Source organism: Topomyia yanbarensis, chromosome 3 (assembly GCF_030247195.1).
Source record: "Topomyia yanbarensis strain Yona2022 chromosome 3, ASM3024719v1, whole genome shotgun sequence".
In the NCBI taxonomy this organism is placed as follows: Eukaryota; Metazoa; Arthropoda; class Insecta; order Diptera; family Culicidae; genus Topomyia; species Topomyia yanbarensis.
In genome coordinates, this window is record NC_080672.1 from 258786737 (window position 1) to 258803688 (window position 16952).

Below are 16952 nucleotides of genomic sequence, written 5' to 3' on the forward strand. Positions count from 1 at the left end.
TGCGTTCGCCTCCAATCAATATTGGATCTGTTCGTTCATTGGTGTAAACAGAAAAAGCTTACCGTAAGCGTTCCAACGTGTTTGATTATGTCCTATTACCGTGTTAAGCAGCGTCTTAAATTGCGACTACACTATCAATGGCGTGGTTCTGCAAAGAACTGATCGGTTCAGTGATCTGGGGGTATTTCTCAATCATAAACTTACGTTTAGCCTACACCGTACAGCTATCATCACAAAAGCAAACTGGCAATTTGGGTTCATCTCGAAAATAGCGAAGGACTTCACTGACCAGTACTGCCTGAAAGCCCTCTACTGCGTTCGGCCGATTCTAGAAAGCGCCTCCGTAGTTTGGATTCCTTTTCAGCGGAATTCGATTTTAAGGATTGAAAGCGTGCAGCGTAAGTTTATTAGGTTGGCCTTGCAAAAGCTGTCGTGGCGCGATCCCCATAATCTTCCATCATATTCTGATCGCTGTAAATTGCTGAACATGGACAGACCAGACGAATTCGGAATTCGTTGCAGGATTTAGATTTAAGTTTTATTTCATATAGACAATAGTCAGATGAAAGAATAAAGATAATAATAATAATAATAATAATAATAATAATAATAATAATAATAATAATAATAATAATAATAATAATAATAATAATAATAATAATGATAATAATCATAATAATAATAATAATAATAATAAATAATAATCAATGCATTTTCGAAAGTCTTAAAAACATTCTTCATGTTCGTGCCCTTCGGCGCCAATAAAAGAAAAATATGGGCGATTCACAATAGTGGGACGACTGTAATAATTTAAGCACCGCTCTGGCGGCGGCTAAACGGTGTTAGCTCTGCTTCCAACCACACTTGGTGCGGTAATTACCGACACCTTAATTACGTTTCTTTATTCTATATTTATATATCATTTGAAGGGAAACACAACGATCTGTGAGATAACAGGTTCAGTGTACACGACCAGCCTCTTTGACGGTTATGGTGAGAATCCCCTGCTGCAACTAGATTGAAAGTGATTTGGTTGAACATTATGGCTTTGAATTAAGTAATCAATTTGTGTGAATTATTTCTTAGTTACGTGCGAGTAGTATGAATTGATTGAGGACCAGTGAATTACGTTTACAACCAAAACAGTGACTAGAGATCTGATGTCCATTGCCGCTTTGGGGCGAGCTCTTAGTCAGATGAAATAGAATATGAGTTGAGCAGTGCTTACGGTATTTAACCCTAATGTCCCATAGACTTGTGATATGTGAGTGCTACAAATCTATTAGTTTTATAATCTATTTTGTTTGGTTGCTAATGTGACTTTTCAAGAAACCATCATAAATGTAACATTACAAGAGGAAGGTAAATTTTGCTACGTAGATGTTTATTGTGGATTATTAAATAATGAATAATTTAATGACTATTTAGCATAGAATCACAAAATAATCTAGAAAATCAAAAGCTTCTAAAAGTCACTCATGCCATCTCAAAAAGTTTGAAATATCTTTTTTGGTCAACTAGTTATATCTGAGAATCTTCTAATAGTCATTTATGTGCGTACGGAACGATATTCAATAGCACTGTCATAAATATTCACAAGATGATTTACACTGAGACTGACGTATCAAATTTCAAGGGTGCTACTGGCTTCGTTTAACTCGATCGAAACTTCACCAATACTTACAAACTCAGTCTTAGTCACAGAACTAAAATTTCGACATAAAAAATGGAAGAAATTGAATATAATATAATATGATGTGAAACAATGTATGTAGTCTAGCACAAAAATTACCGAGTAAGCGCTAAAACAGCTGTTCTTTTTTATGAAACAACTGCCGAAAAAATGACTGCCGATGAAAAATATGACCAATCAAGCGCATTAATAGATTTATTATAATCAAATACATGCATGTGCATACCCGGACAGTTCGCATCAAGCTATTATACCCCACAGAGCACGGTTTCAAAGGTCAACTAACCCATCCTAGGAAGTGCAAATTGTCGCCACGTGATATGGTTTTATCAGCCCTATTCCTGAAAGAAAACAAAACGCAGTAATTTTCATCCGGATTGCCCTGCAGCCTGCTCTCTCTCAGAATTCGATCTGAATACGTAAACCACATCACGTGGAACAGCTTCCCATGGAGACGCAGTGTACTTCTCGTGTAATTCCCATTCGTTTTTTTTATTTGCGATGCCTTGATTGACTCGCCACATAGTTGCCACTGCCTGGCGACAAGGGCCAATTTCAGCCTTGATTGGTACGGCTACTGCCGCCTTGATTATTTCCAGTGTAATGTGTTTTAATAATCCATTTCTGCTGTCAATTTACACCGCTATAGTTATAGACAGATACCGCACAATTAAAATACGATTCGTTTGGCATAATCCACCACCGGCCAGACTCCCCACTGCTGTAGACTCTGGTGCTGTAATCGAGCCGTGATTCTCTGGTATTTGTCTATACGGTGGTACATATTTGCAGTGCAACTCGATATACGCAAACAGTTTACTGTTCTACACCCCGGGAAAACAGTTCCAGCGCTAGTATTGTGTGTTGCAGTGTGTTGGAAAACGCTAATTCAGTGCATACACTGCTGAAGCGAGGAGGCGCCACACCATGGAGTGTTTTGGCGCCATCTTGAAAAATCCGCATATCAGCGGATATAATGACTAGTGGAGAGAGAGAGAAAGAAAAAAACTCGATACCCGACCGGAAAATGATTGACACGCCGTACAGCGAATAAAATATGTTAATTGATCACCGCTCATGGAAGGGGAGGTCTAAGGGGGGGAAATTATAGACCACACTCACGTAACATTATTCAGGTCTAGCAAACTGCTCTTATACTTAATCATGTCTGAGTTTTCTGCTTGCTCCGGGTGCAATCCAATTGAGGAACATAGTATTTCATTGGAATCTTTTAAGAAAAGTATAATTTTTCGGTTGGATTCAATTGCTGTCTTTTGCACTGAGAGAATATATTTATAAATCTGATACGAATAGGCTTCGTAGAGACAACATTCGTAAAATATACGAATTTTTCGTACGTATGATGAGTCATTCGTAGTTCCATTTCAACGCGGTTTATATTAGGAGTTTTTCGCAAAAACCACAAAACTACTTTCGTCGCCCTATTACGAATGGGTTTCATTAGTAAAACGAATTATTTTATCAAATATATGAAAGTTTTTCTAATATTTTCGCGAACCTTTCGTAATAAAAACATTTTTTTCCGAAGAATATTCAAAATATTTATGTACAAAAATTCATATCATCGAACAACTTAGATTTACTCGTAAATCTGCTACGAATAGGCTTCATAAAACCATAAATAAATTTTCGTAAAATATACGAGTTGTTTGCATGTATTCAGTTGACGGTTTTAATTAAATTAGTTGCTCGTGAATTCATCTTTCATTAAATTATATCGAACTCATTTCACAAAATCATACGAACTGTTTGATGAAATACACAAAAAACGCACGAATAATGTTCGCAAATAAAAAAACATTTATTCCTTTGTTTAATATTTCGTACAATAAACGAAATCGATTCATTCCACGAAATTTATTTTTTATTATTTGCGATCAACCCGCGAAGAAAATAAAAACAACTTCAAAAGAGCTTCAATTTTAGTAAATAATACGAATGATGTTCGTTCCATAATCAATCGTACTATATTACATTTGATAAGAAGACCAAACATTTCATTTCATTTTCGAAAAATAATTTCGTTATCGACGATAACTTTCGTGCAACTTAGTGTACGTATGTAAAATTACGATAATCGATTACGACAATTACGAAACCAATTTTTTACAACGCACAAAAATGCTTCGTTGCAGAAAACACTGAAGTGAATTCAATCATTTTTGTTCTAATAACAAATTTATTTTTTCAGTGTATTTTGGCGAGACTTCTTCTCATCGGTCATAAATCCTTCTTAGCTGCTTTATGGCCTGTGGAGGCTATTTGGACTGCCGCTTGCTAAAGACGCCATATATTTTAATTTTCGTTTTAACACGCCCGGGTTTTCGGGGAGAACAGTAACTGCTGGGAAAATACTTCCGCCAGTAAATATTTTTTAATATTGTGATAAATATCGCCTGGGAAAATTTAACTTTCTCAGCAGACCCCTTTCGACTCCATTCCTTTTATCTCTTTACTCAAAATCGATAGTTACCATGGCTTTGGGACGGAACGAATTGAAAGTTCTTTCTCGAAACATAAAAGCATTATCATTTTATTTATTCTTGCCAGGGCGAAAAGAATGAATTGAAATTCTCCACCATACACCGAACGACATTCCTTCGTCAGATCGCTTTCGAGATGAGTTGTGCAGTACATTCAGCCTTTCTTGCTTGTCCACTTTGTTTCAACCCCAACCTCGCTCGGAAAATCGAACTTTCCACAGAGTGCACTTATTTTTGGCATTGAGAAAAGCGACATGGTATACCACTTTCCTTTGCCACACAATAATACGGACAAGAGAGTGTATCTGAACAACAACGATGTGCATGCATTTTCCATATCCTGTCGTGCCCGACCATGCTAGTCAGACATATGTATGCATAACATAGATACATGGTCGTTCGGGTTTTACCCTGCTCCAAATGTCAGAACGGATGCAAGACATGGTTTCCAATTGACAAGATATGAGCCACCGTTTGCCAACTGTAACTGGAAACCTCATATAGTCAAATATAATCCAGTATCTATTACTTGAATTTATCAAAATGTGGTGTGTACCAAGCGACAATGCAAGTGCTTCTAACAAGTAAGTTTTCAGTTGAAGCATAAATAAAGAATCCCTACCAAATCATCTATTAGTGATTCTGGAAGCAATCGTTTCTCTAAAAAGCTGTGCTGGTATCAGTCTTGTAGTTGAGTATGAGACCTAATAATATCTGGTATACGGCTGCCACTTAAACTGGAATATTTCGAACGAAATTTGATTTTATCTGGTCGACGGTTGGCTGAACCACAGATAAGAGACGCTTAGTCTAGAACAAAATTCATGCAAAAAAAATTATATATTTTTGCATTGGGTTATGTCGGAAGTTGGTGGGTCACTACAAATAAAGAAAATTTTATTATGGGTGGCAATCTCATTCATTTTTCAAATAATGGGGTTTTCACAAACATTTCAGAACATTCATAAAATTATGGTTCTCCAATTCGTACAATCCGTTTTATTCGTTTAGTTTATTCAACTATTTTTTTTCAAAATTTCATTCGATATACTCATTTTTTTCAGTCTCTTCATTCCATGGATTTTATTCGTCTTGTTTATTTCATTCATGTTGAATATTTGACTAATTTCAAATATATGGTCATTGCTTTCAGCATTCTTTTTATTCATTTTGCTCATTTGAGTCCATTTTATCTATTTTATTCGTTTCATTCTTTGGATCTGATCTGTTGATTCCTTTCATGCATTTCATTAATATCATTGATTTAACTTATTTTATTCATTGTTTTCTTATTATGGATTTTATTAATTTTTTATATTACGCATTTTATTCACTTTCAACATTTTAATAATTTTTTCATTCATTCATTTTACACATTACATCCAAATTAATAATTAGACACATAATTTTTGAACATAGCTTAATTTTTGCCTTACTCATATAGAAAGGTTATGCAATCGGTCGGAAATTCAACTTTTTAACCGAGGCATGGTCGAGTGTCTTATACCATTCGTCTCAGTTCGTTGAGATCGGAAAATGTCTCTATGTGAGTGCGTATGTGGGTATGTGTTTCTTTATTTATAGAGCAATCAAAAATATTCAAAAAATCCCTGAGACTGAGGGTACGGGTTTTGGCTTGCCATCACTCGACTCGCCAAAAGCCACTGCTCTTGGCCAGAACCTGATTTCTCCCTGGCACTACCTTACGGCATTACTTTGGGAAGGGATTTCTTATGTGCATAGCACCCACTCTATTTCAACTACTTAGTAGTTAGTTTCTTCAGTAGGGTTACAGCGCCACTCCTAGACACACCACCAGTTCGCCACCATCCACACAGACCATGGCAGTCGGAGAGCTAGCTGTGGGTCGAGACTTAATGCTCTTCCCCTACGGAGACAATCTGGGCGGCAACTTCAGATTGTCTAATATACCGAGCCCTTCAGCTCCCTTGTGTCCTTCAGCACCACGACTCGGCTCCCTTGTGCCATTCAGCACCGCAACTCCCTTCTTGCACCAGTTATCACCACTTACTCGTTGACCTCCCGACAGGGAGCAGGGCGTCCGGTTCACTAATGCACCGACGACCCGCGACTGGTGGTGTCTCGTTACGGTCTACTTAGTCCAGTCTTCGGCGGTTAATCTATCTTACGCCGACGCAGAGTTCCCCGGCGAAGGAAGTTCTCCCGATACCGATTCTTCTTTAGTTTAAGCACCACAACTTCTTGAGCCCTGTCCGGTGCAATTTAGCACCGAAACTCTTTTGAGCCCTTTGGTTTCCCCCTCTTACTTGTTCGCGAACTACTCAGTCTTGTCCCCGACAATGGATCTTACTCCGACGGAGAATTCCCCGGCGAGAGAAGTTCTTCCAAAACCGAGCGGTAGATTTCTCTCGATACCGACTACTCAACTGGTCCCCGGCGGTGAACCTAATCTACGCTGTCGGAGAGTTCCCCGACGAAGGAATTTCTCTCCAAACCCGATTTGTGGCTTCACAGCGACTTTCTAGCCAATGCGTCCCAGCTCGTCGTGGCACATCTCTTCAACGATTTTGTCAACTGTCATACCAGGCATACCCCTACGAACTTCTTCGAGCCTAGGACATTCGATGACCACGTGCTCCGCTATCACTTGCTCGTTTGCACACTCCGGGCAAAAGGGTGACGAAACATGTCCAAATCGATGCAAGTACTTCCGGAAGCATCCGTTTTCTGACAAAAACTGCGTCAAGTGGTCGTTCACCTCTCCATGCTTTCTATGTACCCAAGCAGACACATTTGGGATGAGTCGGTGGGTCCACCTTCCATTCTCCGCGTTGTCCCACTTCTGCTGCCATTTGGCCAACGAGTCCGCTCGGACCAGTCTCCTACTGAGTCTCGTATACCTGAGAGGAGGACAGAGTCTCGTATACCTACCATTTGTGTGTGCGTATGGTATAACGTTTTTTGTTTCAAGTGTTTCAATGTCGACACGTAGCTTGTCAAGTCCGTGGCTATGGAGTCATTGTGTATAGGTGCAAGGTGTACTAAAAATGTAATAGACATTTCCACAATTTTATTGAACAAAACGAGGCATAGGGTCATAGAGAAACGAGAAAGGCACAATTGCACCACTAAGTGGATTAAAACAGGTTTTTTAAAGAAGTATTTCCTAGTAGCACAACAACTGGTGTATCTGCACCGCTCTTTCATTTTTTAAGCTTTGGGTTTATTAAGAAATTATCTAAAGATACAAGGTGAACCAGGAGCAAACAAAACCAGCATCAAATTCTGGACCTGCATTTTCGGCACAAACCCGTCTCTTATTCGAACAAGCCTGAAATGCCCATTCGATCGTAGCTTTGCTACTCAACTGAAACAAACCCATCAATGTTTTCTGTTTGTTTGTGATCATATGGTAATAAAAACGCTAAATGCGTAATTCGTTACCATTTAGTGCGATTCCACAGCCTTCCTTCCGGTAAAAAAGGAAAACTGCTATATTGAACAATGACCTAAATATGTGAGTGATTTATTGCCGCCGGAGAATGGAGTTGGTCGCTGTAGGAAACTTTCACCTCATCCGGATCAAAGCTTTGGTGGTTTTCGGGGGGGGGGGGGGGGGGGGGGGAATAAATGGAAATATGCAATTTGAGAAGAATATTTTTTGCTGAAAGCTACTAACTTTACGGTCTGATTTTGAGTTCACGCTCAATACTCAAAGTGGCAAAATGTATCATACCTAATTTTTCAGCTATTTGAAGACTTCATTTGTTGATTTTTCTTTCATGTAGATATAATGCGTGAATTGATTCCAAGATAATCATATAATCACACCCTTGTCGTTAGCAACAACTCTCTTTCAGCCATTTAAAAGTGCATTTTCAATGCTAAAAATAGTTTCAGCCAGAGAACCAGGGACTACATTGCATATCTCGAAACGAAACGTTTTTGTAAGAAAACGTATATAAAAAGTCGTATCCAACTTCTTAGTTACACATTACCACAACAAGCTACTGACCATGTTGCATTGCCACTTCCATTATTGTCGAAATTTCATAATATTCAATGGCCCCGGTTTTCTATAAAGAAAAAAATTATTCTTATGAAATATTGTACGAAGTAATCAATGTAACAGTTTCAAGTTTAAACGCAACGGGAATGTTTCCAACTACTTACAGCTGTTTAATAAATTTCTGCTTGCATATAGTACAAACCCAAGTGCAACGGCAAACCTACAGTAACCTATAACAATATAAACTATCAAACATTTTTCGCTGCATCCAGTAGACCACCGAGAGACGCACACGCTGGAAAACGACAGAGTTTCGAGAAAAACGGTTCTTGGCAAACGCTCAAAAACCAAGTCCAACGGTTTATACTATTATTATTATCAACTTGTGTGCAGGAGCTATAAAGCTTTCCGTTCATTGTCGTGTTTCATCGACAATGACAGATGTTTTTCATTGCTTTTTTACTGGATGTGCACTCGCTGAGGATACGGTACCCGATGCGAAGTAATAAATATAACAATGATATATGGGAATCCTCGGACGTGGGGCGAAAGCTTACCCTTCCTTGCTGCGTATGATGCTTCACATCGTAGATATCCTAAGCGGAGAAAACTCACAGCGGGATATTTCCGCTGGCTAACCGGTGGAAGTGGAAATTCCAACAAATGTGCTTGTTTGTATCTGCCCTGGGAACCGCGTAACCGGATTATCGCTGGAGAGCAATTTAGCTGATTGAATGTTTACGGCTATAAATCAGGATGAATGGAAGTTTGTTGAATCCAAGGCCAATGCTGATAAGTCGTGCCATTGGAAAATGACCTTCCTGCATGAGTATGTTTGATATCTATTATGCAGTGAGAGAGCACCAGTGGCATCAACTAACGATCGCGCTTGGTCTACGGTTGTTTATTGTTTTTCAGCGTTTCACTAAGCTGACATGATCCAAATGAAAACCGATTGGAATGTTTTCATTAATTCCGTATTTTTCGCTAAGCCTATTTTATTTAGTCTAAAACTCGAACTGTGTAAAATAATCACATAAAACCTGTAAATATAATATGTATTAGACTACGGCATTGGCAAATTTATTCAAGAGCAAAATAGAACAGATGATCAAACACCTAAGATGCAAATGACGAAAGTTTTCCATTCATGAAACGTGCGCGCACTCAATTAGTATCACGACTGTGCGAAGATAAATCAAAATTCTATCTCAATTGCTGAAATCAATCACGTTCCATTTCGCTACCGCCATCAGCTATGAATATTGATTCCAACAACGTCATCTGCAGTCGTGCTGATCTGAATAATTGACGTTTCGTTCACTCGCTTCGTAAGTATCTTGGAATGACACTTGTCGAAGTCAAACTTTTTGCGATAAACTGACCTTTCCTCGCGGCAATCGCTTTCGGGTGATTGGATTGTATGCTTCTGTATATTCCGCTAGTAGAACCATTGTAAACTTGACCGCAGCAGCGCGGCGAAGCATTGCCATTTGGATAAGGAACTAAAAGTGTGCCGCTTGTTCTGTTCGGAGTGTGCGCTGATAAGACCCAGCAGCTTTGAATAAATGTATGTACCCCAGCTCCCATTGCATGATTGTCAGGAGCAATACGACAAAAAATACGACCAAAAAGCTTATCGCATGATGCTCTCAATGGACATGATTTGTGAATGGAAAAACTTTGATGAATGAATTCCGCTATTAAATATGTACTAATTGCGTTGTTTGGTAAACTAATGGAATGTTTGTTTTTTTTCTCGTTTTATTTCCAGAACGGATTCGTGGAGTGCGAGCAAGAAAGTTGTCCTGCAGTCGACGATTGCTACTTCTACAACAAGAAGACGCCGGGGAAATGTTGTGATAGGTGTATAGGTAAGTTGACATATCGTTATCACTTGGATGTTTTCCTCATGTTCTTGATGCCATGGGGGTTTATTGTGACCGGAAAGGTTATCATCATAAACCGCGATGGAGCAGTCAAGTTATTATAACAACGTTTGTCGATTTTTAAGCTTTTCAATTTGACAGTATATTGGATTGTTTATTGTTTGGGTTTGTTGAAAGGCTTTCCACTGGCTTATAATATCGAAGAAATATTTGAATAACAGACAAATGTAATTGATCTTAGAAATTTCAACCCGCAGAGGAAAAAAACTTGACAGCTTTTCAGTTTACTACCTATACTACACTAAGTTGAACTTTGGATGGCTACTCATTAAAAATGCAGCGGAATTTCTCTCGGTAGCGATGCCTGTTTCGAGAGCCAATTAGCTTCCATTTTTGTCATAATATAGGCGGATAGTCCACGGTGGTGACTATGAATTCCCCGACGGTAGATTTCTCTTGATATCGATGTCCGATTCCATGAACCATTTAGCTCTCTGTTTCGTCCCGATCTACTTGATCTATTCTCCTGCGGAAGGTTAAACTACTCAACCGGCCAGCCAATAGGTGCTGAGGTCTGTTCCATGATTCCGCGTGGAGCGTAGTTTCCGGTTCACTATGCACCAGGGTTGTTAATACGATACATTTTTCACGATAATTTATCGGAGTTACTCGTTAACGATAATGTATCGTCATCGGAAACTCCGTTAACGATCATGTATCGTCGCCTTCATCGTCATCGTCGATAATTATATCGTCATATCCATCGTCATTTTCGGTTCATCGGTTATCGCGATATATTTTGCGTTACTTTCCCGTTTATTGGAGTTGAAATTGATGCGGTTAACTTTCAATTATTTAGAAATAAATACCTATTGAAGGATATGTTGTTGGCAGTTGAAAATCAATAATTTTGGACATTTCAATACGGAGAAGGGTCCGACGATGTGTCAAAATGGATTTTTTTTTCAACTTTTTGAGTAGGTTGGTGCACAGAAGAGTCCCAGGTGTACAGTGTTTCCAAGCGGCAAAAAGGTGATCAAAATTGTTTTGACCACGAAGAAAACAAATTTTGAGCTATTGTGTAATTAGTATTTTTAGCACGCAAAAACATATATTGAAAAAACAACTAAACCACTATTATTAGGCCATTCACAAATTACACTACACATTTTAGTGGTGTGGTGATTAACTGATTTTATTATATTTCTTTTTCTAGATGGGAAGCTTTTAGCTCCCTCCTCCGTTTCTTCTCTCCACTATGTAACAAGATGGTTCATGCTTCCTTCTTTTACCCTTAAATATGTGGCGTAATTGATGACTGGCCTTATAATAGAGTTTTAGTCGTTTTTTGAATACAGTGAAGACCTGTTTTTATCAGCCCTTTGGCGAATTTTAGGCTGATCAAACGATGACATTGACAAAATCGGCACATATTTTTTCTGGTTCTGAAGAGACGAAGTCGAAACGCAAACACCTGGACTAATACATTTTTTTCTTTCTTTCTAAACCGCAGCGGTTAAAATATTCTTCTTTAGTCCCTCGACAAAGCCTCATAACCCGTTCTGATCATTTAGTAAAAATTTCCCTTGAGGAAGTCTTACAGTACAGTATTATTATTTTTGTATATTTCTCTCTAAAATAAGAAAAATATGCTAAAGAAACAATTTACTCGAATTTGACTTGAACGTAGGCTAGAGCCCACCCAACGATTTTCATAGTGTTTGTTTTACAGATTCGTTTTGGTATTCATCTGCGGAAATTTGCGGCTTCCATACCAAAATATTGCTTTTTGGACACTAAAACATTCGATAATTTCTAAGTTGTAAGAAATACAAATAAACTTACATTACAAAAATTCTGTATTTTCTTATGCTGAACAAAATCTTGGAATATTTTGAAATTCTACAAAATTACCAGGAAAAGTATTTTGAAAAAAGCAATTTTCAGGGATATATCAAAGAAATCTCCACAAATGTAAATTAAAATCGACAGATAGACATATAGTTTCTTCAGCGAAGTTAATAACTTAAGATATTCTCAACAACTTTGCCAAATAAAGTTTTTTTTATTTTCATAAATGGCCAAACAAAAATTTGCTTCTCAGCTTTAGAGGGACTAATCACCTAACTAATAATTTTTGAATGCAAAAAAAATATAAATAAACTTTGCTGAAGACACTACAGCTAAAAAACTACAAGGGGCAGCCCTATGGGGTTGCACGAGCTGTAGACGTAGGACTATACTACTTAATGTAAAATATTTATTTTTTTAGTACATTTACAGTAATAATAAATCAAACATTTCTTACGTATGGTTTAATCACAACCAATCAACATCGAATATTACATATTGAACCAAACCTTCTTGGTTATCAGGTCATTTCATTTGTAGTAGGTGATCGAATCCGATTAAACTTATTTAAGAAGATCTGAAGAAAGAAGGCAGAAAACTGTGATTGAACTAATATCTGGAACTAAATCTTTATAGAATAAGATTAGCTTGTAAAACCTTTTCGATTGTGTGTGGTAAAAAACCCGGACCAGTGAAGAAAAATCAAATTTTAGAAATACATTTCATGTATAGACCAAGCATTATAGTTATATTTTACCATTATTATAACTTTCCTAAAGTACGCATACAAATAAAGCGAATGCAGCGGTCTTAATCATATATCGAAACTATAAATATATAAGAATCGAAAACAATTTTATATATGCACAAGATGCGTTTTTGCAACGGTTTTTCAAAAGCATTATACCAGTTACAATGCAATTCATTCATAAATAGGCTTTGTAGTATGTACCTATTAGAAGAATCAAAGTACTATAGGCTGAGTGGAAATGAATCACGTGATGGGGAAATGAATCAATGAATTGATTGAACGTAAATAATAAACTTTCGTTGTGCAATTTAGTAACAAATTAGACATTCGCACAAACATTGAACCCAAGCGCACAAAGCAAAATGAATCAACGCTGATGATGATGGGTAGAGCGAAATAGACAACTAATACCACGACACTATGTTAACCGTGTTTGCAAATGGAGCTCGCATGTACAAACTATTTTGTGTACGAATAATTATACATAAAAGTGCGCTGGAAACGAGCACAACACAAAAGATAGCATAGTGTTTGAACGGACAAGCTCATTCGCATTCACTGGGTAGCGTACCTCTACATGCAGTGTTACGGACTTCTAACTCAGCTACACTGGCTGTAAAAGCACACAGCACAGTGATCTGCTTCGCCTGCCGCTCAACAGGCGACTGAGCTGCTTCGGCGAAATCCGTCCGTTTAAATAGTCGATGATGACGTCATTCATAGAAGCGTAGCGCGCTAGGTACACAAATCTGTCGTGCTGGACTAGGGAAGCGCTATCTTCTGTGTGTAAATGCGCGATATTTTGACTAGGTTGTTCATTACTTGAATTTTTAATGCCATGATATCAAAAATCTTTGGGTTTATCTATTGGAATCTATTCTTAGAAGTATTTCGGGGCGACATGCGCAAAAAATTTGAAAATTGATCGTGAGATGGCTGAATTATATGCGTTTAAAATTGGACCACTTTTCGTTACATACCATTTTTGTAGAATTTGCAACGTGCATCCCTATATCGAAAACAAAGACGTAGTCCTACGTCAAAAAAGTTTTTCGTAGTTCAATGAATTTCTTTCACCTTTTTGTCACTTTGGAAACACTGTGCACTGGTGGATCCTCCTTTGAATTGAAAATGCCCAAAACTATCGATTTTCAACTGCCATCAATCTGCCCTTCAATATAAAAAGTTCGCGAAAAGTTGATAAAATTCCTATTTTGACGCACTGACGGTACATTGAAATTGCCTAAAACTATTGATTTTCACTTACCAATAACTTCAATATAATAAACTTTCCCCAAAAGTTGAAAAAATCCATTTTCGCACATCGTCGAACCCCTTGTGTATTGAAAATGTCCAAAATTATTGATTGTCAACTGCCAACAACATGTCCTTCAATAGTTATTCATTTCTAAATAATTGAAAGTTAACCGCATCAACTTCAACTCCAATAAACGGGAAAGTAACGCAAAATATATCGCGATAACCACCGATGAATTATCGACGATAACGATGAATCCAACGATACATTATCGTTAACGGAGTTTCCGATGACGTTGACGGGTGGTTAACGTTATCGATGATGACGATTAACAACCCTGACCCACACCGACACATTTAGGATGAGTCGGTGGGTCCACCTTCTTTTCTCCGCGTTGTCCCACTCTTGCTGCCACTTAGCCAACGAATCCACTCAGACCGATCTCTTTACGTTTCGCGTTGTCCTCAGCCAGAGTGATGCAGATGAGGATCATCCCGACAATTACGCATACCGTCTCGCCAGTCCTCACTCTCCGCGTTATAATTCAATTCCGCAGACCAATGGTGTAGTGGATTGCCTGGTGCTTACTAAGTATGTCAAACCATGCCATCCATCAGCGACGAACTGCGGAATGTTACGTCGATGATGGATTCCCAGCCGTCTTTACGGAATATGCTAGCGGAACCTTCGTTGCACAGCCTAAAGCCTGCTTCGCTAGGCCTTCCAACAGGCTGTGTCCTCTTGCGTTGGTCAGTCTTCCACCCCACTCCACGGTCCAAACGTTAAAATCTCCTTCTATACAATTGTCGTTCGTCCGACTAACGAGTTGGTTAGTGGGTCCAGCATCCGATTGTAGTGCTCTGGTGTCCACCGTGGGGGAGCATAACAGCTACATACGAATACGCCTCTGATCCTGGCGATCACGAAGCCCTCGTGCGTGCTATCCACCACCTCTTCAACAGGGAAACCGCCCATCACTTGGATTGCAGCCAACCCTGCACTATCCACCGCCCATTTACCGATATCGGGAGGAACACATTACGGCTCTGCAATAATTGCAACGTCGCATTTCATTTCTGTTGTTGACTGCCACAACAGTTGCTGTGCAATGTCACAGTGATTGAAATTAAGCTGGGTTATCTCCATCATCATTGGCCTGCCTTCACCTGTTTGTACTCTGGATATAAGAAGCCTCCCGTCATGTGATTCATTCCGCCCTGCTTTGTGCAGAGCAAGCACTTCGGTTGCTTTGTGTAATCTCTAGCAATGTGTCCCTTCTGCCCACATTTTCCGTACAGATCAGATCTGTTCGGGCCTCTACAGTTTCTTGCCTGATGGCCGAAAGCCAGACACCTGAAACACCTCTTCGTTTGTTTAGTAGCACACCCCGCTTTAAACTTATAGGTCTACATAAGCTATATGGCTGCGATTGGCGATAAGCGTATCGCTGCTGTCTGTGTGCCACAGTACGCCTTCCTCAACCCTATTGACATCTGCTTTTTCTCCAGATTACATTACTCTATTAGTGCGCTTCTCACTTCGTCTTCCGCTGTGATCTCGTCCAAATTCCTGCACTCGATCACTGCTTCCTGAACTGAAGCTCTCACGTTCGCTGCTCCCACCGTTTCTGCTACAATTTTCCGATAGGTCGAGCTCTTGATCAATTGATCTTTCTTCAGATTGAACAGCATCTCGCCTTGCTGAATGCACCTGGCTCTTACTACGTTTTTCCCCAGCTCCTTTAGCTTGTGATCCTTTCTCACTGTTTTAAGGCTCGCAGCATTCGTCACACCGTCGTTTGCTTTAAGGCAGTGGTTTTCAACCGGGGGTGAATTCACCCCCAGGGTTAATTGGACGATTGTTGGGGGTGAATTATGCGGGACAAATTTTAACTTGATATCCAAACATTCCCGTCGGGTATTTGTCTTTATATATTGTTTCAGTATGCCAAGAATTGAGATGCTTACTGAGAGTGCCCTGGAACAGGTTTCTTATTGTAAAATTGTGGCATTCATCCAATTGAAAATCTTTTTTACAGGGTAATAGGGTTACCACCTTTGGTAAGGTTTTCACCCGGAAATGTTTACTGACCTGGGATAGGTTTTTATAGAATTACTTTGAACCTATCTGACCTATCTGCTGAGTTTAAATTAGACAAGTATAAACTCTTTCATTCTTTGTGTAACTCGTCGAAGTATCATTCACCAAAATTGACTCACATTGACCGTTTGTTGTTTTTTTTTGCAAAGTATGATGCACACCACTACTTTGAGCTTTTCTTATTAGCTGTGAATTTATCACGTTTGTAAACCGTATTGTCCACTTAGATAGGTGTGAAATTTCACTTCCCTGGCTAACGACAAAAATCCAAAAGCACCGGCCATTTACGCTGTGGAGGAGCAGCCGAACAACCATTGCTCTCTGCCACAGCTAAGTACCGTGAAGCAAGCAGGAAAGCGGTAGCATCTGTGGAGCACACTGCGGTGCCTTCCGAAATTTTTTGCTGGGCACAAAATATTCGGTTATTCGTCATCACAGTCGCTGGAAAGGTTCCAACAAAGTAGCAAATCTTTTCTACCTGATCAACAGTTAAGGTTCGCTTCTGGAGCAATCAACATTAACACCGGAGGAACTCATTTGAACATATAGAGTTGAAATTATTCATCGTATCACTATACTCGGAGAAATAGATGCAAAACCCGGAGGCAATGAGATCATCTCCAAAAACTTGAGTCTCCGGGTCAATCCCAGAGGGGTAGCAATTCTACAGGGTAATGATGGTAAAAAATGTTCAGAAAGGGGTACATCATGGTGATCAATATTCGGAAAGGGGTACATGGAACGAAAAAGGTTAAAAACCACTGCTTTAAGGACTAGTGTCTCCCATATACCTCTTCTGACGCGGCCGAAGGTCTTCTTTCTTCTTTTTCATTTTTTCATCCTTTTCTTTCTGTTTTTCCTCCTCTCTTCCGCGGTTTCTACGGTTTGCTATCCAGTCTCCATTTGTCGGCTGTT

The 16952-nt window shown here is 39.1% G+C and overlaps 1 protein-coding gene across 2 annotated transcripts in view; it reads left to right on the plus strand.

Annotated features, from left to right (window-relative positions):
• Window positions 1-16952, plus strand: part of LOC131693210 (BMP-binding endothelial regulator protein) — a 277957-nt gene that overhangs the window by 166945 nt on the left and 94060 nt on the right. For both annotated transcript variants that reach the window (XM_058980858.1, XM_058980859.1), the window contains one exon: window positions 9963-10062. In XM_058980858.1, coding sequence (XP_058836841.1) covers window positions 9963-10062 — 100 coding nt within the window. The remainder of the gene's footprint in view (window positions 1-9962; window positions 10063-16952) is intronic.